At 36.1% G+C, this 25,393-nt stretch overlaps 2 protein-coding genes across 4 annotated transcripts in view; one reads left to right on the top strand and one right to left on the bottom strand.

The window, feature by feature from the left end:
* The window catches only part of Cenpp (centromere protein P), a 232,489-nt gene that overhangs the window by 104,453 nt on the left and 102,643 nt on the right, over positions 1–25,393 (bottom strand). The gene's annotated exons all lie outside the window — the stretch shown is intronic.
* On the top strand, positions 762–23,093 carry Aspn (asporin). Its single transcript, XM_010610578.2, has 8 exons — positions 762–1,000; positions 7,973–8,253; positions 11,452–11,564; positions 13,920–14,133; positions 15,685–15,795; positions 18,478–18,571; positions 19,237–19,375; positions 21,909–23,093. Exons 2-8 carry the CDS (start codon positions 8,001–8,003, stop codon positions 22,104–22,106), a joined length of 1,122 nt encoding a protein of 373 aa, XP_010608880.1. The 5' UTR covers positions 762–1,000; positions 7,973–8,000; the 3' UTR covers positions 22,107–23,093.

The raw sequence follows: 25,393 nt of genomic DNA on the forward strand, positions 1-25,393 counted from the left end.
AACAGTCAGGTGATCTACTGGGGTCACCCACACCAGTGAGTCTTTGTCCCTAGTATAATACAAATGCCCACTCTTAAATGACTATATCTCAGTGGATGTGAGAATTAGGCAAACTCTTGAAGTGAGTGGAAAATGGGACACAAGTATGATTCTCTTCTTAGACAATGGCATTTTCTCTGCTCTCAGGTCTCAACAATGAAGGCACAGCCAAGATTCTCTTATAAAGGGAAAGATGCACAAAATATATAGGAGGGAGTCACCTGGCTACATGTGTCTACATACATCATCCATATGCTGTGCCCAGGGAGCAGCTTGCAGGGTCTGGTCTGCAGTTCTCCTCATATGCCTATGGCAGGGTAAAGAGCTTTTGAAAAAAAAAAAAATCTTGAGAAATATGCTTAGTGTAATAGCTTTGGTCATTAGGAGAAAATAAAAGCATATTTACTTTTTCAGGTACATTATAGTTTGGGTTAAACTTCTATACTGTTGGGATACTTTATCAAGAGTGATAAATATTTTATTAGTCCATTCAGGACGACTTCTGAAATTGTAACTTTTAAGCGTTTATTCACTTACAAATTTCATAAAGTATTTTTTTTCTCAAATCAGGTACTTCTTGAGTGACTTTGACTACAATTTTAATGGCCAGTTGCCATGAATTATTAAACCCTTTTTTTTCTTTCCAAATCTTCCACTAGACGTCTAGAGTTTAGCTAGAAGTTTTGGCTATGATACAAACAGTGATGGAAAACATATGAGCAGTAACAAGTTTTAATCTCGCTCCTCAGTACTAACATGGACTAATCTGTGGAAGCAGTTTATTCCAGTGTCACCCTGGGTGCAGCCACACAGGGGCCGTGTTGAAGAGTATCTGTTCTTATAAATGAGACATCTTTTTCATCTTTGCTTCTTAAATGTTGGCTGAGAACATTTACCTTATAGATAAGTAGCACAGGGTGGATAAATTCTACTTTCAAGAGAACTACTCTCTTCTGACAAGGTATGTTTTCATGTTTGTCTTACAGGTACCAGCATACAATTCCTTTATAGTCAATACTAAAGAGACACTAATATGATTCATAAATGATTATAAATAATAATGAAGTTTAAAGCTTTTCTCTAGTTTCTAAAAAGTATTTAAATATTAATCTAAATTTATAGCTAAAATTACTCTAGTTTTATGCCTTGTATCTAATAAATTTTAAATTTTGTGTTTTTTAAAGCTAAGTGAAAATCTGTTATGCTTTACTAGAAATGTTAACATGATTAATTTAAATAATCATAAATAGACATGTTCTTTTAGGAAAATTACATTAAAAATTGCTCATACTAAAATCAAGAGTATCACAGATGCATTAATTGAAACAGTAAATATTTCTTCTAAAGTCTAAAACTATGATTATTTTCTAGCATTTTAAAAATGTACATTATCCAAATGTCATTTTTACTTATAAATTTGAATGTCCATATTTTTCTTGATAAATTTAATTATGCAATGAAATGGTAGTAGGCAGTTAAAACAGAAATCTACATAATTCCAAGAAAAAATTTAACCAGTTCCATATGAAAGATTAGGGATTTATTTTAGTAAAATCCAGTCAGAATTTAACACAATGAAATAGTTCCTCTGTCCTTTCCCAAAGTAAATTTTTTATTAAATCTTGGATTAGAAAATTAAGCAGTATATTCAAGAGTCTATTTCTAAGTAATCATAATAGAGCATAGCATTCGGGTTAATCTCTTCAGAGGTGTGGCAGCCAAAAGATAGTGACCACATGCTGCTGAGACTGAGTCATAAAGAACCTGTGGGGTTTTAATGTTTGAAAAATAAAGTATTTCCCCCTAAACCCACTATTTCTCTCAAATCCACTAAGTTATTAAAAAAGAAAGGAAGAAAGGAAAGAGACAGGGAGGGAGGGAGGGAGAGAAAGGGTGAGGGAGAAAGAGAGAGAGAGAGAGAGAGAGTGCACACAAGCACGAGAGAGGTCATAAGTCCATTGTCACATAAAAATGTCTTGATGTTTTTAGTTTGTTTTTGGCATTAAGCAATATAGTGTGGTAGTGGAAAGAAAGGAGACTGTGCAGTCTTCTGTTTCATCTAACCGACATTAAAATTGAATATTCTGATACTTGATCTGAGGTTTGGACAAAATTGATTAACTTTATAAGCACAAGGGGTGAGGCACTACATAGAAACTGGAGAGCTTAGCATTTTTTTGTTTTTAAAACAACTGCTAGGTTGCTAGACAGATTTTTTTAAAGGGTGAAAGGAAAAAAAAAGACCCTTAGTACATAAGGAAAAACAGAAATTCTTTAGGAAAGTGTTGGTTTAAAAGTACCAATGTCCATGAACAAAGGGTACAGTGAATAAGTTTCCAAATGCATTCTTGGACTTTTAACTTGCACGTGGTCTGCAAACATCTGTAAGACATGTCAGGCATGTTATGTCACATTTATACCCTGAACCCTACAAGTGGTACCTGCATTTAAGGCAAAATGAAAAGTTGCCAAGTGGACCTTTAAATTGGGAATTTAAAAGCACAGTGGCTTATTTACCTAATACAGTCTGAGAGGAAATACCATTTCACTTAGACAAATTTTCCATTCCAAGTTTGTGGACCAATCAAGTGGTAAAAGGGAAGCTTATATACTTCTCAGCTACATCAAGTCCTGTGAAGAACTGTTATGAAAACCTGGCTGTCTCATCCAGAGGAAAGTCTGTTTATTGTCTAGAAGTAACTAAGAGATGAAAATCTATTCAGAGAGGCTGTGAGCACAGGGGAAAGCGCCACCAGCAAGGAGCGAAAAAGCTGCTTCAACTCTGCTGCCTCCAGGGAGTTCTGGGAGCCTGAAGCCTTAGTTTCTTCCTCTATAAAGAGAGAGCTCTGGGAGGAATGTCTCAGAGGCCTCTCTCAGCTTTAATGGGGCATGATTTATTAATAACAGCCCTGGAATCATATTCCAAATAGTCTTCTGATTAAGAGACACTTGATTCCAGAATCCAAAGCTTTCTATGAGTACAGAACACTGGCAAAAACTGTTCTAAATCAGGGAAATATTGAATCTTCCTGTGAACAAGACATAAATATTTTTTAAAGTTTTAAAAATAGCATAGTCTAAATGCTGCCAAAACTAATAAAATCGAGTTTGAACCATATTAAAAAGTCAAATTTTAAAATGAAAGGGCCTGTGATTTAAAATAACAAGTAGCTAATAATACATATCCTCTCTATTCTTGCTGCATATTAAGAGAAAGCACTGCTATATAGTGTTCCTGTCTAGACATCTCAGTCTTTATCTCTTAATAAACAACTATGCAGCAGCAACAGGGAGAAATGTGGGACTAAACTGGGGCTCACCAAACCTGTGGCAGAGACCCAGCCACATCAAACAGATAAATGACCAAGTCCTCAAGGAACTAAAGTTGGCCTGACTCTTTTGGTCTTAAAATGAAGACTTTTCTAACAGGCATAGTTGAGTGACAGTGCACAATAATGCCTTGAGGTGGTATGTTCCTCATGAGTACTTCCACTGGAGTTATTCAAGAATGGTTGGCCAAAATGTTCTGGAACCTTCATCACCAGCAAGGGCTTCCAACTAGCTGGCAAGCCCAGCTGCCACAGTGAAGGGCTCATCCACCCTCCATCAGTCAGCAACTGCAGTGCTGCCCCTTTGTAAAGCTAGCAGGTGGAAGTTTCAGTTTCTTATTTTCATCTTACTTCAGCTTTGAATAAAGGCAGGGAGGCTTTCATGAAATGCGTCAGTCTAAGAAAGAAGATAGAGAAATGGAGAGATCCTGCTACAAGTTCTAGGGACCCAAGGTGGGCTGGTAAGATGTGGAAGAGAAGCACTCTTCTGCTTCTATCTTCTCATTATCCTGTCTGCTCCACATTCTTTTTCTCACACCTGATTCTGCTCCTCAGCCTGAGCCTCCAGTCAGCACTGGGGAAGCCTCTCCCAAGCTCACTGAAGTGACATGGCTGAACAAATCCGGGACACCAGCATGTGGCATGCACAGCAGCAAGGCCAGCCCTCACTGCAGCTGCCAGGCCACAAGGAAAACCAACATGTGTTTTTGGCACCCACTTTGGAACTTTAACACATTCCTGTTGTTACATATAATTTTTTTTTAAGTTCCATACTTTTTTCTTAGGTCTGTATTTCAGATACATTATGTGTTAGGTTTTTTCTGTTCTACACTAGAAACTGAAGCCCATAGAGCTCAAAGTTTCTATGAGAAAACACTTAACCAACCAATTGAAAAAGTCATTAAAATCTTTACTTCTTATACCAATACAAGGAGTTAAGTCCTCAAGAAATCATAAACTCCAAAACAATTTCCCACTTAGGTATCTTTGTTTGACATTTAGGGGGAAAGATAGATGAGAACAGTTTACACTAGAAACCTTGAGTTCTACCATTTGTGTTATCAAGGTAATGCTAAAGGGGTAGGAAAAGGCCAGAGTACACATGTAGGACCAACATAAGGAAGACTCTGTTGGAAGACTGATACTTAAAATATTTTGAAGCAACATAAAATTTAAAACTAGGCACAAAAAGAAAAAAGTGCTTTAGTCATAATTTGACCATTCCTCCTCCTAGGTATTGTATACTCTATATTTTCAAATGCACATACATTTTACAAGTGTCTTTTTTTTTTTTTTTTATACCAAGGATTGAACTCAGGACTTTGTGCTTTCAAGGTGAGCTAAATCCCCAGCCCTACAGGTGTCTTTAATTATAGTGGTCTAAAACAGTAAGTGAGGGTTATAAGGAGCACAAAGATAATGGTAAAGAATGTCACTTTTGAAGCTCAGGAGACCCACATCCAGTGTCAAAAATCTATTTTCTAATTCAGGCTTTTTTTTTTTTTTTAGATAGGTTCTCACTTTGTAGTTCAGGCTGCCCTGAACTCACTATGTAGCCCAGGCTGGCTTTGAACTCTCAGCAATCTTCCTGCCTCAGTCTTCCAAGTGCTGGGATAACAGGCATGTGCTGCCACACCCAGCTAATTTAAGGCTTTTTAACATTGGTTTTCCTATCAATACACCTGGCAATCAAATGTTAACATTAACAATCCCATAGTTCTGAAAGTAGTTGATTAGGAGCTGTGGATATATTTTGAGTATGGAAGTGTGGGAGAGAAGAGAAAGGGGAAGTGAGATGTATTCTACTCCACTGTTCAGCATCCCAACACCACACCTGGACTCAGTGGGTGCTTAAGAAATGCTCATTAAGGGCTGAGGATTTAGATTTAGCTCAGTGGCACTGCACCTGCCCCACAAGTGCAAGGTCCTGAGTTTGATCCCCAGTAGCAAGGGGGAAAAGATGATTACTGAGTAACTCCTGCAACCTCAAATTAAGCCAGAGACAGAAGCTCATGACACTAATCTTAGGTGTCTCATTATCAAGGTCACATACAACTGCGTGCCCTGGAAGAGCTAAAATTTAAGGACATTAAATAAAGTATAATCAGGAACAAATTGTAATTCAGCTAAGGACCAAGAACTGAGTTTCTAGGGAGAGAATTTTTTGGAGGTTGAACAAAAGCTGGTGCTAATCACTAAGAAACCTGGACTAAAGAGAAGCTCTGAGATCAAAAAGCATAATGAGTCAGAGGTAGGCATGAAGCTCAGAAGCAGAGCAAGGAACAAAGAAATACTATTAAGTGAAGCCCAGGTGACCACCAGGACCCATATCAGACCCATATCAGAATTTTCAGAATGACCAGCAGAGAGGCCCCAAAGCTGCAACAGGAAAGCAGCCACCACAGCAGGTCATTTTCACCACGAGGGAATTGTTCTCAGCATAATCTCTCACTTGCATGCACTAACCTGACCACATACTCATTCCACTCCATGTCCTCCCTATCCAAGATACTATACACAAGTGCCTCTTTTTGTACAGATGTATAAAGGACAGCAATTTTCAGTCTGGCTGAGTAAGAAGTGACAACAGTATATACCTGAAGCTACTAGATGTCTGGATTAGAGAACTGAGCCCTCTCATGGGAGCTGTTGTATGAGGTGACAGAATAGGGAGCCGGAACACAGGAGATGTAGCTCTGGCTCCATTCTATTTGGTTGGTGACCTCAGCAGAAGTCACCAAGATCTTAGCACCGCATTTCCTCTTATTATTATGAGGGAAGAGTGCAGAATAAGGTATAAGTTAACACTTCCACAAAGTAGGTACAGGTGGGAGGCTAAGTTTGGTTTCAAAATAGGATTCAGGTTAAGATGATTAAAATATAAAAGGTTTTATCAATTTCATATATATCCTGTAATCTATTGCTATGACAGAGATACCACACGTATTTTGCCAGTGCTGGCCAGTTACCCAGTGGGCAAATATTTATTGTCATAATTCAGATTTTTGGAGCATATAAAGAATTACATAAAGTAACTATTAAGTTAATAACTAAAGGTAGGAGTTCTAACACCATCCTGATGCTTTAAAAAGACATGCCATATATAAATTTGTATTTTAATTCACCTATCCATTTATTTCTTGCTCTTAAATCAAGAAAAAACCACTCCCATGAAGAGATGCTCAAGCTGATTTCTGAGAAATAGTAACCAGCTTGGATAACTCAAAGACCAGGGCTGTAGGTCTTCCTGAGGCTGGCCCAGCTCTGGCTGATTAGAAGTCTCTTTGTCATAGTGACACTCAAGCAAGGCAGGCCTGGCAGACTGTTAGGTGTTTGAGGCTGTGGGACATTCTGGGGAACCCCCTGCTGGGGCAATGTGCAGAAGCTCTCCTGCCAGAACTTGCTCTCACCGAGAGACATACCTAGGTTACGATAATTTTGGATTTCATAATATTTTTAGTTGTTGAAAATTTCTGAGAATGTACAAGTTTCACAGGTGATAAGAAAGTATGATATACTGGGCCAGAAACTTAGCTCAGTGGCGCTGCACCTACCTCGCAAGCACAAGGTCCTGAGTTTGATCCCTGGTACTGGGAAAACAAATAAACAAACAAACAATGATATGTAAATATACCTGTAGGAATATCAGCCATCAGATGGCAATGACTCTATGCTTTGAAGGCTTTTGTCAGTACATTCCAGTTTTGTGGGATCTCAAAAATAAAATAGAATAAAAACAACCCAGTCTCCATGACAAGCACACAGATCAGATAGAAGTTGTGGAAAGTGAATAAAAAAAGAATAGTCTGGACATCAGATAGTTTCGGTCAGATAGATATTACACAGCAGAACAGATTAGAAGGAAAAAGATCCTAATGACATTATGGAAAAAGTAACCAATGATAAGATTAAGGTTGAAGAGAGCAAAGAGAACTAAGTTAAGAAAAATATGCACATGTCATCTCAGGGGTGCCAAGGACATTTCTTTTCAAGGGACATAGATATTAAGGCAATGAAAGGACTTAGGGAAAAGGGTTAAAACTTTTGTTTTTAGAAACAGTGTTTTCTAATTATAAAATTATTGTAAAAATTTTAAAAAAAGACACAAGGCATCCATAGATTCTACCACTAAAGTTTATCATTAAACTTATTTCTGCTATTTTGTATATTTATAACAGGAGCATTTTTATTACACAAAAATAATATCATCTATTTTAAACATCTTTGCAAACATTTTGGGGGTTCCAAAATATTTCATGGAAAAAATATATCCTATTTTATGTTACTATTCCACTTTAATTACTGGAATTATCTGCAATTTTGTTCTATTACAAATAATTTTGTAATGAACATCTTTGTACACTTTAGAATTATTTTCTGATTTTAAAAAGTTGAATTTTAGTGAATGACAAAGATATTTTTAAAACTCTCAGAGTATACTACACTGCTGAATGGCTTTTCAAAAAAAAGCAATTTGTAAGTATACTCTTACACTACCAAGGAATGGGTAAGAATGCTATGTTATTGTACTCTTGCCACCACTGAGAAATGCATAGCTGCAGAAATTATATCTGTTTAAACTCTAATACTCAATGTCTGCTTAGTCCTAGATCAGTCTTCTACCCAGAAAGAATGAGAGAGTATGTACTCTTATTGCTCGTGGCTCTGTGTTCTGCCAAAACCTTCTTTAGCCCTTCACACGTGACACTGAAGAATTTAATGCTGAAGGATATGGAAGACACAGATGACGAGGATGACAATGACAACAATAACTCTCTTTTTCCAACAAAGGAGCCAGTAAATCCCTTTTTCCCATTCGACCTTTTTCCAACATGTCCATTTGGATGCCAATGTTACTCACGAGTTGTACACTGTTCTGATCTAGGTAAGAGTATAAATCAACTTTGTTTTAACACAAAAACTGCTATTCTAACAAAATTAAAATGAGGGAAGTCATTACTAAGTTTAAAAGTAATTCTCATTGATTGTAAACTTTTTATTTAAATATTTATGTGGAAGCTGGGTATCATGGTGCATGCCTGTAGTCCCAGCTACTCGAGAGGCTAAGGTGGAAGGATAGCAAGTTCAAGGTCAGCCTACAAAATGTCCTATTACAAGAAAAATACACACACACACACACACACACACACACACACACTTAAGTAGACACTACATTAAACTGCAAAGTGTATCATACTTATTTTAAAAACCCAGACCGGAGGAAAACAATGGAGCTCGTACAGGTAGAACATTTCTTTTTCTTCTCAAATTAAATTGAAGTGCTTCATTTTGTTTTTAGTTAGTTTGTTTGGTTTTTTTGAGACAGGGTCTCACTATGTAGTTGAAACTGACCTGGAACTATGTAGTCCAGGCAGATCTTGAACTCACAGCAACCCTCCTGCCTCAGCCTCCCAAGTGCTGGGATTGCAAGAGTGCGCTACCATGCCTGGCTGAGGTGCTTCATTTTAATGTTCTTCACAACATTTAATCCTACTGTGTCAGCAGGTTGAGACTGCTTTCTGGTAAAATTCTATGGTAAAAAAATAAAGTACCTGCCCAAAACAATGAAATCTGTTATACAGAATTTGTGAAATCTTTACAGACATTTAAAAGATAATGTATGATTTGTCTTCAATGATTTGGGTTTAAAACTACACTGAAAAGAAGTGCCTGAACTAAAGTGTCTTTAAATTTATAATTATCTGCTCAGTAGTGTATTTTAACTACTTCTGATGAAGGAGCTTGAAAGAGCACATTCATACCCTGGTCATGGAGATGGACGTGATGTGATTACACATCAAGAACTGATTTGGCTACGTTCAAGAGGGGATACTGAGACAGCCCTGGCTGCTGATGGCCAGCAGAAGCTGATGGTCCATCAGGGCCACTTCCTAAGTCCATTTGAGAGGGTGGTACAAACATTACTGTTCCCATCACATAACCATGAAAGGGTCTGGATGCTTGTCATCCCTCCTCAGGAAATAAAATTCTCTTCAGAGCTTCAAGTTCTCCAGGGGAAGGGTGGAAGTAGAATTGGCAAAATCTATGTTACCAAGCAGATCCTTTGTACAAAACCTCCATCTTCCACAGGACTTCCCTTTATTTTTCTAAAACCTATAATCTATGATCCTAAAGATGGAAAATTAATCTATTTTAACAAGACTGACTTTACCTTTGATCTCATCAAGTCACTTCCCCCTTCCCACTTTTTTTTCTTTTTGGTTTTTTTGAGACAGGGTCTCACTATGTAGTTGAGACTGACTTGGAACTCATTATATAGCCCAGGCTGGTCTTGAACTCACAGTGACCTTCCTGCCTCAGCCTCCCAAGTGCTGGGATTACAGGTGTGCACCACCATGCCCAGCTTCCCACTTCTTAACTATGGTTACATTTCTGAAAATCATTGCTAATTTTAAAGTATAGAGGGGAAAAACACATAAGGCTATAAAGTGAAATTCAAAATATCTGGATATTCAGTTCTTTAATTTTGGGATATTAAATACACAACTATTTTTGGGGAACAACGACAGTTCTACCAAAAGTGTGTAAATACGGCTGGGATGTATGTAGCTCAGTGATGGAGTCCTTGTCTTCCATATGTGAGATCCTGGATTCCATTGCTAACATTGAAAAAGAAAAAGGATGGCAAGTATCTGTAGCTCACCTGAAAACGCATAAAAGGGAGGAAATGAAAGGTGGACAAGTTTAACATGATAAAATGCTAAAGGTAGAAAGTAGATATTGAGAATATGGGTTTTCACTTTAAAATTCTTACAACTTTGTAAACATTTTCATAATATAATTCTGGGGAAAAAAAAACAAGAAGATCTCATGCTCATCAGGCATAACCGTTTTTTTGGCAGGAGTTTTATTTTGGTACCAGGGATCAAACTCGGGTCCTTGCGCTTGTGTGGCCCCTGGGCATAATTGTTGTATGAAATGTCCACCAATAGGCAGGAAGTAAGCATTTTCAATAAGCAGGAAGTGGGCCCAAAGACTAAAGGTTGGCCATCTTTGGAAAGCAAAACTAGTAAGGAAGAACCACACTGTGTACAGCTCCTGATACTACACATACTTTTCAGCTTGTCTTTTTAAATCCAAGAGAGGGAAATACTTTAAGTCTTTTAGTCATGGAACTAATGTTTGAGTATTTACACGAAAAGGAAGTGTGCAGTCATATCTTATTCTGAGATGATAAAAGATAGCTATTTATCATACCAGCAAAGAGGGATGGTAACTAAATGGTACCTTTGATACAGGGAGGAAAAGAGTATGATTGCCTTTGAACTAATGCTGTGGATGATGAAGTAAAGATACTCCTTATTCTCAGATGCTAATAAAGAGTAATGCAGGAATAAATAAGTATTTTTAAATCAAAGAATTTATAATTAATGGGGGATTGACTACTTATAGGAAATGAATAGCAGACTTTTGACAACGTACATGAAAATAATTTATCTATTTTCTAAGCACAAAGTCTACATTTACATTTTGAGTCTTCTGAAAAATCATTAAGACCCATATGCTTCAAGTTCTCACTACTGCAGTCTAATAAGCTGCATACAAAGCTGGTATTCTTCAACCAAAAGTGCATCACATAAACTGTGCTTCAGGTGCCTGTCAGCTTTTTAGTCCCCATCTTATCCTATTATTTCACTGTGGCCAGGGATTTAGCTCAGTGGTTCTGCTGCTTGCCTTGCTAGGTTAAGGGCCGGTGTTTGATCCCCGGTACCATGGAAAAAAAAACCAAAAACCAAAAACCAAAAAACAAAACAAAACCCAAAAAGATATCCATTATTTCACTGTGGAGTGAGCCAGGTCAAAGACAGATACCTTGTACAAAGAAATGAACTCATTTCATTTCCTCAAAAGGCCCCAATGCTCTTCCAAAAAAAGATTTTGTGTCACCTATTAAGTCCTCTGTTAATGATAACCATGGATTTAAAGATGTATATCTTTACAATATTAGTAATCTCAACTTTAGTATAACTCTCTAGCATATAACTGTAGATCACTACTATCTTACTAATCTAGTCTTCTGCAGAATTCTCTACTGTCTATAATATGCTTATTTATTTCTCAGGTTTGACCTCGGTCCCAAGCAACATTCCATTTGATACGCGAATGGTTGACCTTCAAAACAACAAAATTAAGGAAATCAAAGAAAATGACTTTAAAGGACTCACTTCACTTTATGTAAATATATATATTTTTGTTTTCAGATCTTTGACTGAAAATCTATCACTGCTGAAATTATATTGTGTTAGTGCAAGCAAGTCTACTTTTATACAGGTGAAGTATGACAAAAACCCTGCATTCACCGAGGTTCTAGTTGATTAAAATTATAGCATTAATCAAATTAATAATTTAATTCATTTGATGTTTACTGAATAACAGCAAAGTTAAAGATAGTAGGCTGAGAGTTTAATGGTCTGTAATATGTTTATAATCTAGTCAGGTAACAATAGTCACTATACAGTAAAATAAACAAGAAAACATTTATAGCAATCATTAACATAGAACAGTGATGACAAACCTTTTAGAGACCAACTGCCTGAACTATAACCCAAAATCATATATTCACTGCAAATTAAACTTGAATACTGAGGTTTTAGTTTAGAAAAAACAACCCCTACATTAATATCGTTTGTCTTACAACAAAAAGTATGCCATATGTTTGCCACCACTGGTTGAGGGTGTATTATATTTAAAGCAATTAGAAGAGCATGTATTTATTTTATAAGTGACACTTCACTTAACTATTCAGACAATCAGCAATAACACAGTAGATTCCACCAAGGATTTCCTGAGCTTACCCGACTAACTTCAGACTGCAGAAACTTTTAGAGAGCTGTGAGGCCATTATCCTATCATTAGAGGTTGGAAATAAAAAATATATGAGTGTGTGCATATACATAGATACAAGGTGTGTGTAATTTTAAGAGAACTTAGAAATATAGCTTATGAATGCTCTTACCTCTTCTTCAAACCACATTCAAATGTAACAATCACAAGATTAATAGCTGATGTCATACTTAGTACCAGAGCCATACAAAGGTTTTACATTAATTTGTTATATGATAGTTTTATTATAGTTTAGAAATATTATAGAGGCTAGGTCCACACATCCTTCTGTTACTAAATGGAAAAAGAATCTAAAAGGTGTCAGGAACATTCTTAGGCTTCCTTAATACTCTTTCAGTCAAATTTTATAAGGCATTGTGTTTCAGGATGAATATTTTGGAGTCAGGCAGACCTGGGCTCAAACCCTAACTTTACCAGGAATACAACAATGGGGAAGTAGCCTCACTTTCCTCAGCTTTAACAGGAGTATAATGATAGCATAAATCACACAGAATGTTTACAAGATTGAATAACCAAACACATGAAAGGTGTAGAGCAACTTCAGGGACTTCCAGGCTATTAATGAACAGTGACCCAATGTACTCATGTAAAGCGTTTTTTGAGATGAGCCTCCTTGTGTGGCCTAAGCTGGCCTCCAACTCCTGGGCTCAACTGATCTTCCTGTACAGCCTCCTAAGTAGCTTGGGCTACAGGCATATGCCACTGTGCCAGAGTATAAAACAGTTATTAAAGTACATGCTTTATACTTGAACTGTAGATATACTGCATAACTACAAGACATTTACTTAATATCACTTATGATACTTGTCTTAAAAGAGAGTCAAAATGTTTTAGACATTCTATCAATTGTTATGCATCAGATGCTTTTTTGGCACTGGGGCTCTCACATACAGACAACATGTTTAGAGAGTGAGTGAGAGCTGAGAACACTCTCAGGCCTCTATTCATCAGGACCTGCTGTCCTACTTATGCACACTACGCTTTTTTTCTGTCCTTACATAGAAACACATCTTTAAAGGATGAATTTAGGGCTCTGAGATAGCCAATTCCTCATGTGAAAGCCAACAGAGTACAGCTGCCCTGGAGTTGCTCTGCCAGCTCACTGTGCCAGGACAGCATTTGACAGCACTGCATAAAAACTTACTCTCTAGTTTTATCACTTATTCTTCCTTTTGTACATCTTTAGTAATCCCAACTACATGTCTTAGCCAGAAAAAACAAAAAAAACTGATCAATGCCCTATGTACTATGGCTGGATCTCACTGAGGCACACGCTTGCTCTGGGCAGGGTACCTCTGAATCTCCCTGGCAGGCAAGTCATTTTTCTTTACTGCATCCATCTGTGCATCAGTCAAAGGAGAACAACAACTTCTGCTAAAGTCAAAGAGGTTGGAATATTAACTATGTGAATGTAACACCCTCTCAAATATAAAACACATGAGCCTATATCTAAACCAAAGGCACAACACCAATCATTAAAGCTTTGCACTGTTCCAACTCAGGAGTATATTTAAAGTATGTATAGTGATATTGATTATTTTTTAAAGTTTAGAACAGGCTGGGAAATTTTTGTAAGGCTAAGTACACAAATTACTTGTCATATTGATTTCCATGATTAATTATTGTAGAACATCAATAAATCAAATCCACTTCCTAATGTTATCTAACATGCTATGTTTTATCCAGGCTCTGATTCTGAACAACAACAAGCTAACAAAAATTCACCCAAAAACCTTTCAAACTACAAAGAAGCTGCGAAGGCTATATTTATCTCACAATCAACTAACTGAAATACCACTTAATCTTCCCAAATCATTAGCAGAACTTAGAATTCATGATAATAAAGTTAAAAAAATACACAAGGACACATTCAAAGGAATGAATGCTTTACATGTATTAGGTAAGTTTTTCAAATGAACCCATTCATTTTGAAATTATAATCAACATGCAAATGTAGACTTTACCATCAGTGTTAACTTACAAGGATAATTTCCAAAACTAATGTTTGAATGCTTGCTTCACTAAACCATTTATAGTGTAAATAAGGATCAAAATGTATAACAGATAATGTGAAATAGGAAGAAAAGGTCCAAAGGGGAAGGGGAAGGGGAATTGGAGGGGTAGGGAAAGGAAAGAAGGGAAAGGAATAAATATGAGAAAAGGAAAAAATGGAAACAAAGTCTTTGTAAATAGGTAGGGGTGGAGGAAGTGAAGGGAGGGCAGGGGAATGAGGAAAAAAGTAAGAACCAAGATATATTACGAAAAGGTATAAATTTCCAAAGATGAATGTCAGCATACTGTATACCTAAAATGTACCAATAAAATTAATGAATGAAAAAAATAAGTCATTTTTAAATTGATTAAAATGTAAACAAAATTCACAGCACTTAAAGAAATTATGGTCTTTAACACTGTGTCTATTTCTTGAGAGTCTCCTTTGAAATACCTGGTGAGGTTTTAATTTTCTGAATTGGACCCTAATTAATAAAATCTGTTATTGCTATTTAAGGATTGTATTTTTGATGTATAAACTACTCAAATATAATGTATGAAATTAATTCAGATAATATATGGAATGTAAACTTAAATTTGGTTAACTGCATTAAGATCACTGAACTAAGCAAGGCATGGTGGCACACACCTGCAATCCCAGGACTTGTGAGGCTGAGGCAGGAGGATTGCCATGAGTTTGAGGCCACCCTGGAATATATGGTGAGTTCAAGGCCAGCCTGAATTACAGAGTGGGACCCTTCCTCAAAAAAACAGGAAAAAAACAAAAGATCACTGAACTAGGCAACTTTCTGTTGTACAATTTTAACATATTCCAGCCAGCTTAAACTACCAGTGGTACATGTCTGTTTCATCAAGGGGCATGGGGCAGTTCCGTTGGGTTGTATAAACCACCCATTGGGACAGTTATGTATGCACAACCCTGCTGTGAATGTGTTAATCCCCACTGACTTTTTCCTTCTAAACACTCATATCACTATTCCATCTCCTCACAATATTCAACCAAATGTCTTAACCAAGATTCTCACTTATTTATTCAGTTATACCTGACACTTAACTAAAAGCAGCCTCTAAATAGCATTTTCCCAGCATGATCTGCTAATCATGTAATTTCTATAATTAAAGAGAAAATTGAAGGAATATTTATAAAAACACAAACATTTTAATTATACAAAGGTTTTTTTTCAGATGCAATATTACAACAACATGGTCATGACTACAGGCAAAAGTGAACCTGTTATATATCTTACTGTACAAAATACAAATTAGTGCTTTTTGGAGACTAACAGGAGAATAGAACAAGAGAAACATAACTGCTCAGTGAAAATGAGTTTGAATGATGAAGCTCATGCTCTTGGAATATTCTTGGGATGCGTCTCTGCACTATGAGTTTCCCTTCCATATAAGCTGTATGTGCTAAATCATGTCATTCTTCCCACAGAAATGAGTGCAAACCCTCTTGAAAATAGTGGAATAGAGCCAGGGGCATTTGAAGGGGTGACAGTGTTCCATGTGAGAATTGCTGAAGCAAAACTAACATCAGTTCCTAAAGGTTTGTATTTATTTTAAGATAAAGTATTTTAAAACTGTTGTCTTTCAGTGTCCACTAAGTAATATAGTGCAAATTATACAGTATACATTGCCAGAACCATGCTATAATTAGAAATCCTTATATCGATGTATCTGGACAGAACATGAAATTTAGCATTTTTTCACATACACAGAGAACTATATAGTAATTTTGGGGGGTGGGTACTGGGGATTGAACTCAAGTCCTTGACCTTGCAAGGCAGGCGGCGGAACCACTAAGCTAAATCCCTGGCCTTATAGTGATTTTTTTGACAGCACGAAACTAATTTTAATTGACACTAAAACACAGAATGTTTAAGAATGAATATTAAGAAGTAATGGACTTTTTCTTTTCTTTTATTTGGTATTTACTTACCTACATCTGTTATTCTGTGAAGTATGCCTGTTATTCCGTGAGATATATTACAAGTGTATAAATCTATAGAGAGAAAAACCTCAGAAAGCTAGATGGGGCTGACCCTCAGTATCTGCTGTGCTAATTGCTTGCATGTCACAATTCAACCAGTGGATGAAATGACAGATTGCCCTGAAGTCATTATCAGGAAGAGTTAATAGGAAAAGTTAAAAAAAATCTTCCTTCTTATTCATTTGGGAAATTCTAGTGCATAATCACATTGTGTATGACTCTGTGTGTGTGTGTGTATGTGTGTGTATGTGTATGTGTGTGTGTGTTTGGTGAAAGTGATGGTGGAGGTGGTGGGAGGCACCCATTTGAGAACAGAATAGGAGAAGACATTCCTGTATAAAGGCATGCTGATATTTGTTGGCAGTCCCTGAGTTTCTCTGCTCACACTTCTGTCTTCTCAGTTGTGTTCTACTCTTTTCTCTGGGCCCTCACCTTCCTTATGTCCCAGGGTACACATGGCCTCTCAAATTTTCTGTAGCTTCTCCCAGAGATGCCACTCTTCAACTTTCTACTTTTTCTAATAATTTTTCTATGTATAATGATCTCAATGAGAATACAAGGTATTTCAGGACAGAATCTTTTGCCTTACATATTGGAGGGATTATTATAGTCACTCTAAATCAGAATTTTAAAAAAATAGAAACTTCTGAGTTTAAAGGAATTATTTTCTTGCTCTTGAATTTATTTACTTTTAAAATTCAAATTATATTCTGGGAATCAAAATAAATTCAGCTATGATGACCACTGATACTCATAAGATATTTCAATTATCTTCAGTAGTCATTACACAGGAAGGAAATATTGCAGCAAAACTGTAAAGAAGAAAGCTTTCCCAGATAGCTACCTATTTATTGGTTGACAATATATTGTATACTGAACTAATAAAATGAAGTTTGATTGAGTCTTCTGGTCAATCTCTTTCACTGTTGCTTCTGTACATCTTCAGAGGGCTAGGGTCAGAAGATGCCAGTGAAAAGAGAAAGATCGATGTTCACTGGGCACCTGGTTAAGTGACAGGGCACTGCAAAAGCACTATGTAATTTATTAGACAAACAAAAATTCTACTGTGAATTTAAAAAATAAATACTGCAACGGATTAACTATCTCAGATAGAGTAAAAATTCTTTGCTTATAATGATACCAGAAACAAAAACAAAATTAAAAAACCTTCACTCGTCAACTCTGGGCATTGCATCAAAGAAAGAATCAGTTTTTTTTAAATGAAAACTATATTAATAAGTAATTAATTATGAAGGGAAGTCATTCAGAGATGAATTCCAGCCAATAAATCCATAAATAACCACAACATCCAGATAGTCAACAGAGCCAGGCACACTGGTCCATACCCCAGCTGAGACAAGACTGCTTTCATGTAAAAGTTTGTCTGGTCAGCCTGGGCAACACAGGAAGTCCTCACAAACAAACAAACAAACCAGTAACTTTATGATTACTGATGAAAGAATGGATCAAAGCATGCCAAATGAATGAATGCCAAAAAACCATCAAGTGAAAGTGATCTACCTAAATCTGATTGTGCCTTTGGATCTGAGGCCAGCCCATAAGAAATAAGGAGTTAGTATCCTGACAAATAATATCATCTCAATACTGTTAGCCAAATCCACAAAATGAATATCTCAAATCAATACCTGAAAGATTCAATAGCAATGAGTGTATTAGAAAAAAATAAAAGATTTTTAAAAAGATAAGAACCAAAGTATTCTGTAAACTTTATTTAGATACTAATTAAACTATAAAATGATATATATGAGACAGCTGGGGGAGATCAGGATTAGATGATATAAAAAAATTACTGCTAATTTTGACAGATATTAACGTTGGCAAGGTGATTAGGACAGAAAAAGAAAAGAAAAAGATAACCTTATTTATTCAAGTTAGGTAAACAGTGAAGTATTTACAGGTGAAATTACATTTGCATATGGGATTTGAGTTTAAATACTCCATCAAGAAAAAAGAATGACAATCCAAATAGGTACATGTCAATAAATAAATGGGGTAGATGAAATAAAAGTGGAAAAAAGAAGCTAGGTTGAAGGTGGATGCCAGCATAGTGGTTTATAATAATAGTTTCTATTTTGTACATGGTTGAAAATGTTCATAATAAAAAGATTTTTTAAAGTAGGCACTTAAAGAATTAGTTAAATCCATAACCTAAAGCTTGACAACAAATAATCATAAGATATGGGCTTACTTGATCTAACATCTTTCTTTTCTTATTAGACCTACCATCAACTTTATTGGAGCTTCATTTAGATTTTAATAAAATTTCAACTGTGGAACTTGAGGATTTTAAACGATACAAAGAACTGCAAAGGTAAAAGTTTCCAAAATCTTAATTTATTTTTAGTATATGTTTGTAGTAAATAATAATCACATTTATTGTGGGGAGTTGGCACATGTGCATAACACACCAAAATCTTAATTTAGTAGTAGCACATAGGATTAAGATACTACTGAAGCTTCTTAGAGAATGTGTATAAGGACACTAATTGAGATCACCACTGTTGCTACTATAGAGTATAAAAAAAACTAGAAAGAAGCACTACTATTACTGCATATGCTAATGGGAGAGGTAAATCAAGTAGAAATGAAGGAAAGCACATTTTGCAAATTTTCTCTTTGGTGCATTTAGGACAGATAATATTCTAAGACTATGTAGGTGTGTAGGGGTTACATACTGAAATGGGCTATTAAAGCCAAGAAAATAAGGTATAGAGGTACATGCCTGTAATTCTAGTTACTGAGGAGACTCAGCCAGGAGAACTGTGACTTCAAGGCCAGCCTAGGAAACACAGTAAGATCCTGTTTCAAAAAACAAACAAACAAACAAACCCCAAAGGCCAGGAACCACCTTGCTGTGACCATACATGAAAATAGGATAGTCACATATTCTAACTAGGGTTGTGGTGTTTTCAGCTAACTCTATCACACCTAATCATCTGCATAAGAACTGACATATTTTTAATATCATTTTTTAAGGCTGGGCCTAGGAAACAACAGAATTGCAGATATTGAAAATGGAAGTTTTGCTAATATACCACGTGTGAGAGAAATACACTTGGAAAATAATAAACTTAAAAAAATCCCTTCAGGATTACAAGAGTTGAAGTACCTCCAGGTAAAACACTGTACTTGTGTCTGGTAGATACAAGCACTTTCATAAAACACATTTAGTATTTTTCAAAGACCAAGTAAGCCTCAAGGATTCAGACATCATGACTCCCCAAGTTGCATAAGGTGTTTAAACAGGACAGCATTAAGAGAACGGATCCAAAAAGCTCAAGAAGCTCAGGTTTTTCCTACTGAAGCTGCTGAGTTCATCCTGGCAAAGATGCCAACATAGCTAACTTCAAGTTTCTATGGTTTTTAAGGCAGGACTGGCAGGGTCATAGGTCCATTAGTTTTGGACACATTTCACAGAGCAGAGCAAGAGAATTAGGACCTGGTATTTTCACCAACAATATGGTGCTAGGTTGGAAGTGGGTATGCTTTTAAAAATATTTATAATTAAGTGGAATTTACTGTATTTGGCAGATTAAAAGCTCATACTGGGCTGGAGATATAATTCATTAGTATAGGGCTTATTTAGAATGTGGAAGGTCCTGAGTTCCATCCTCAGTATTATGAAAAGAAAAAAAAAACTACATTTTATCATTTGCTATTCTTTCTTATTAGAAACACCTCCCTTTCTTATCTGACAATTCTTTTTTGTTGTTGTTGTTTTTGTACCAAGAATTGAACTCAGGACCTTGCGCTTGCAAGGCAGGCACAGTGCCACTGAGCTAATTCTCTAGCCCCTTATCTGACAATCTTAACTTTATCACAAGAGTCACAAAAAATGAAATAATATTTTGCACATTATAGGTTTTTCAAAATCTTTCTGATTCTCATGTAGGGATCTCAGATTAAGAATCCCTGCATAATATTATTTCATCTTAATCCATTTTTCTCATGAGATCCCCTTGCTAAACAAAGTCTTATCTTCCAAGAAGCAAAAAGACACACTGAGAACAAAACTGGGCACTGAATACTGTTAGTCACTTTTATGTTACTGGGACAAAATATATGACACATAACTTCAAGGACAAGTTTGTCTGGTTCACAGTCTCAGAGGTTTCAGCCCATGGCTCCCAGGCAGAAACATCACAGCAGAAAATATAGAAGAAGAAAGATGCTCACTTCATCCAGTGGGGAGAAAGGGTGGAAAGTAAGCGGGTAGGGACAAGAATATAGGCTTCCAGGTTACATATCCAGTGTTACTACTTTCTCCAACTAGGCTCCACCTTCTAACAGCACTTTAAGTTATAAACTCACCAAACACTCTGCTTCTTTAGATTTTTTCTCATTTATCTTTAAACAAGTTTTGCTCATTGCACTCACTGGAGACACAACCATCAGAGCATATGCTGTGTGCAGATGTGGATCTGGGAGTGAAACACTGGTCTTTGATGTTTCCTAATGCTGTACATGGACATCTGTCAACTGTGAGCACATCCTGGTCTGCCCTGTTTTAAACCTACTTTTCCTCATCTGCATCCTCTGTACATCTCAGAGCTCAGCTTGCCATCTCTCTTACATCCACCTGCACTCTTGTTGACATCTTTTTTAATGAACAAAAGCACAGAGATAAACACAAATCAAAAGTGTACAATTCAGTGAATATCCACAAAGTAAACACATTCATATCCACCATATTTTCACTCACAGTGAACTCAGTGCTGTGGAAAACATACCTTGACATGATATTGAGCCGCAAGGGAACCATGTAGGTATTTGTCACAAAATCCCAGGATTGGTAGAGCAAAGAGGAAGGCTAACCACCACACATAAACATTTTACAATGCCTAGCGTTTTCATGACGAGGCTGTTTGAAATAAATAAAGGCAGAATCTTAACTAATGGTCAAAACCAGTATTTCAGCTTTTCTAGCAAAAGGCTCCTACTTTTTAACCTGTCAAAATGCTGTTAGTAAAGTAGCCTAATTTTACTTTTTAGTAGAAGACCAAAATGCAATAGAAAGGCTGATCAAGGAAACAAAAATTTCTTGTTCTCTATAAGTAATAATTTAAAAGCCATTTTCATAGCCTATATAATTGGTATTTCTTCATTAGTGAAAAGGATTCAACTACTAATGCTTTATTACAAATACGCTATAAAGGCACATACAAAAAACAGGTCTGTATTTCTCCCAGTTTCTGTATTACCACAAAAAAGTGCCAGCTAATGGTTTCTTCACCTTAAGACAGGGAGTTGAATTTGTGGAGCATTGAATTTCATTCCTCTGTTCATTTCTAATACTTTCTAATTGCAACTGTGAACAACCTTAAAGTAAACACAGTCATGCCCACCTGACGTAACTATATATTGGGGTGAGGCGGACAGGGCGGGGTACGTGGAGAAGCAGTGTGGCAAGCTGTCCAGGCAGCAGCATGCTGGGCCATCACTACAGTTGTGCCATACAACACCTCTCCTAGAACATTTTCTTGTAAAGCATGGGAGCTTGTATAGTTATGTTCTTTAGGTATAAAGAAGAATATTTAAGTGAAAATCAGATGTGTAAAGCCACAAACAAATACTGAATATAAACACAATATCATCCTTTCACATTTATCGGGTATTTTAAATCTATTTTTTTTTTCCTGCTACAACAGATAATCTTCCTTCATTTTAATTCTATTACGAAAGTGGGAATAAACGACTTCTGTCCAACAATACCAAAGATGAAGAAATCTCTCTACAGTGCAATAAGTTTATTTAACAACCCAGTGAAGTACTGGGAAATACAACCTGCAACATTTCGTTGTGTTTTAAGCAGAATGAGTGTTCAACTTGGGAACTTCAGAAAGTAATAACTAATGATGTCCACTCAGTATAAATTTCAAAAAATCTTTCATTCGGAATACTTGAATGCTATTGGTAATGGTAGTATTATACACATGGAAAAATCTGTCCTACATGGTAAATGACAAAAAAATCTTAACAGAATTTTGCCTATCTATTGGTACATAAGGATTGACAGAAATAAGTGTCTATTGTAGTTTTATTCTACATAAAATGTACACATCTTGCTTCACCATTCCTCTCAGTAAAAAGCCAGTATTTAACTTTTTGTTATCTAAAAGAACTGTACTGTAAACGAAATGCTTGACTTAGCAACATTTGTATTCTTTCATCTGTAAGAAAAAAATTGACAAGGACAGCTACATGAAGAGTATTATTATTCTTTAATAACTTGGGTAGAACTATAATATTTCTAATCATGGTGAAGTATGGCTTGAGAAAATCATAATGAAATTATCATGTGCTACAGCCTGTCTTTTATGTTTAAAACTATCTTCTTATAATAAAACTTTCAATAAGTATTCATTACCAACTCTACAGATGGTACTCCTAAAGAGCTGGTTTTTGGGCTATTCAGTTTTCTTTATGTAATTACTACCTGATTATAAAACCTCTACAAAGATGTGTAATGAGTGTTTATATAACTCACATTTTTATTATCAGTTATTATAAACTTTTAATAGCATGTCAATTTTTAGGTTACATAACACTGTCACCTCAACTCCAAGGAATATTTTGAGGATGTCCCTTTTTGGAAGATCTAGCTTGGAAGGGCCTATGCACTATTAATTCTACACTGATTTGTCTTCTTAAATACACACAGACTGTGTAACTCAAGAAGCACATCTGAAGTAGTAGAGCATCAAATAAAACAGACAAAAACTGAAAATTCTGTACAAAAGTTATGAGTAGTTAGTCTCATTTGTTTCCTCCCTGCCCCCGTTAAGTTTATTGGCACATTTAAAGCAAACAATATAGTTACATTTATCATTGGGATCTTGCACCTTTGCATGATATATCTTGGTTCTTATTTTTCCCCATACCTCTTTCCTACCTTTACCCCTTTCACCCTTCCCTATTTACAAAGACTTTGTTTCCACTTTTTCCTTTTTTTCACCTTTTCCCTTATTTCCGTTCCCCTCTCCTTCCCACTTCTCCTTTAGCCATTTCTTCCTATTTCACATTATCAATTATACTGTTTGAACCTTACTTACACTTTTAGTTTTTCACACTAGAGAAACTATTCAGTATTTACTCAAGCGTGTCCTATTTATTTCACTTTATAGCCTCAATGTACATCCATTTAGCTATAAATGTCTCTAATTTCTCATTCTTTATGGCTGAGTAGTACTCCATTTTATAGAAAAACCACATATTCTTTACCCAGTCTCCAGTTGATGGGCACTTGGATTGTTTCCGACTGTTAATTATTACAAACTGTGCCACTAAAAACATGGGTGTGCATATATCACTGTGGTATGATTCTTTTAATTGTTTTGGAAAGATAACCCAGCAGAGGGATGGCTGGGTCAAATGGAACCTCTAAACCTAGTTCTCTGAGGTATCTCCATATTGATTTCCATAGTGGTTGCACCAGTCTGCACTCCCACCCTCATTTGTTTTTTTATTGGCATTCAAACTTAGAAAATAAGGAAAACATCATTAAAAATATTGTTTGAAATAAAAGAACTGTGTTTTGGTTTAATTCTTTTCCAGCCCAGGAACATAACTAATTTTCAGAAAATTCTTATTTATATACAACATTTATTAGAGTAGCACAAGTGTCTATTCTAAGTAATAGTATTAAAATATATCATGTAATTTTCATGCTGTGAAAGAAAATCACCTTTATTTAAACTATCTCAAAAATTAGACTTTATATTTTATGACAGGGTAAGGACAATATTACAAATATATAAGAATGAGTAGAGGGTTTAGATATCAAGGTTAAGAATGTGTAATAAGGTCTCTTTTTTCACAGAAGGGTATTGAACTTTGGCCCTATTAACGTTTTGGGGACAGATCATTCATTGGAGTGGAGACTGTCTTCAGAGCTTATTTGGAGGTTCTAGCAGGGGAGCACAGCTACTTTATACCCTTGACTTAGAAGATGGTCCTCCTCGGTTGGGGGTGGTCATTCTCTTTGACCAAAGCAGGTTTGGGAGGGCCACACATGGAGCAATGAGGGATAAAGGGGACATCCACTAGGCAGCCCAGCTGAATCAACCCTGATGATCAATGGGGTGACAGATGTCACAGCCAGATCCCCGCCCTCATATCCATGGATTGCAGACTGTCTTGCACACTGCAGAACTTTCGGCAGCTTCATGGTCTCTACTCAGTGAATGCCAGACATATGCATCTGCTGCATGCCACAATTTGGACAATTAACAATTTTTTTAAACTTTGCCAAATATTCCTGAGATAAAGGGTAGGAGATACGTCAAAACCTCAGCAGGTTGAGAACAACTGCTTTATATAAAAATTACTTAATTTCTAAGGAGATATGAATTTGGAAACCTGGAACAAAACTGCTACTTTTGGGAAGATGGTAGACAGAGGATCATAGGATAGTTAAAGTAATAAAGGTTAATCATGAGTAATAACAGTACAGAGAGAGAGATGCATGGTTTTGAGTTAGAGATCAGATCTACTATGGCCAGGGGGAAGTCATCTACTCTCGGAGCATGTGTCCTCATCTTTAAAGGTGGTGCTACAGATCAGTGAAGTTACTATAAGAACTGAATAAGGAAAATGTATGTAAAATGCTTTGTAAACCAAAAAGGTTCATAAAACATGAGTAACTATGGTAGCAGACAGTTATGGATTGATGTGAAAGTTAAACATTATGAAGTTCTGAATCAGGTGTGAAGATGCTAAGAAGGCTGAGTAATGCAGGAAAAAGGCAAGTTGGAGGCTATCCTGGGCAACAAAGCAAGAACCAGTCTGGGGGGGGGTTATGAAGTCTTAAAATATAAATATTACAAAGATAATTATATTAAAATAAAAATATTTTAAAGATCCCAATGTTTAGGACCTGGGTTCGATCCCTGGTAACAAAAAAAAAAAAAAAGAGATCCCAATGTTTTAATAAAGTTAATTTTTCTACAGTGTAACACAATTTTAAAAATCATGCTATTGTGTCACTGACAGAAACATATGTAAAAGTCAAATGTTCATTGACAATGGAAAAATATAGTTCTTGAAATTAATAATTAACATCATAATGTTAATGTTAAGTTTAGACAGCCTCCCCCAATCCTGCGGATCAGATACTGTGGTGTTCTACCACTGA

Source organism: Fukomys damarensis, unplaced genomic scaffold, assembly GCF_012274545.1.
Source record: "Fukomys damarensis isolate Sample0158 unplaced genomic scaffold, DMR_v1.0_HiC HiC_scaffold_27, whole genome shotgun sequence".
NCBI lineage: Eukaryota > Metazoa > Chordata > Mammalia > Rodentia > Bathyergidae > Fukomys > Fukomys damarensis.

Coding starts and splice junctions, on each gene's coding strand:
- Aspn (XM_010610578.2), top strand. CDS start 8,001: ATGAGAGAGTATGTACTCTTATTGCTCGTGGCTCTGTGTTCTGCCAAA. Junction 18,572..19,236: donor CGATACAAAGAACTGCAAAG/GTAAAAGTTTCC, acceptor TCATTTTTTAAG/GCTGGGCCTAGGAAACAACA. Junction 19,376..21,908: donor AAGAGTTGAAGTACCTCCAG/GTAAAACACTGT, acceptor CTGCTACAACAG/ATAATCTTCCTTCATTTTAA.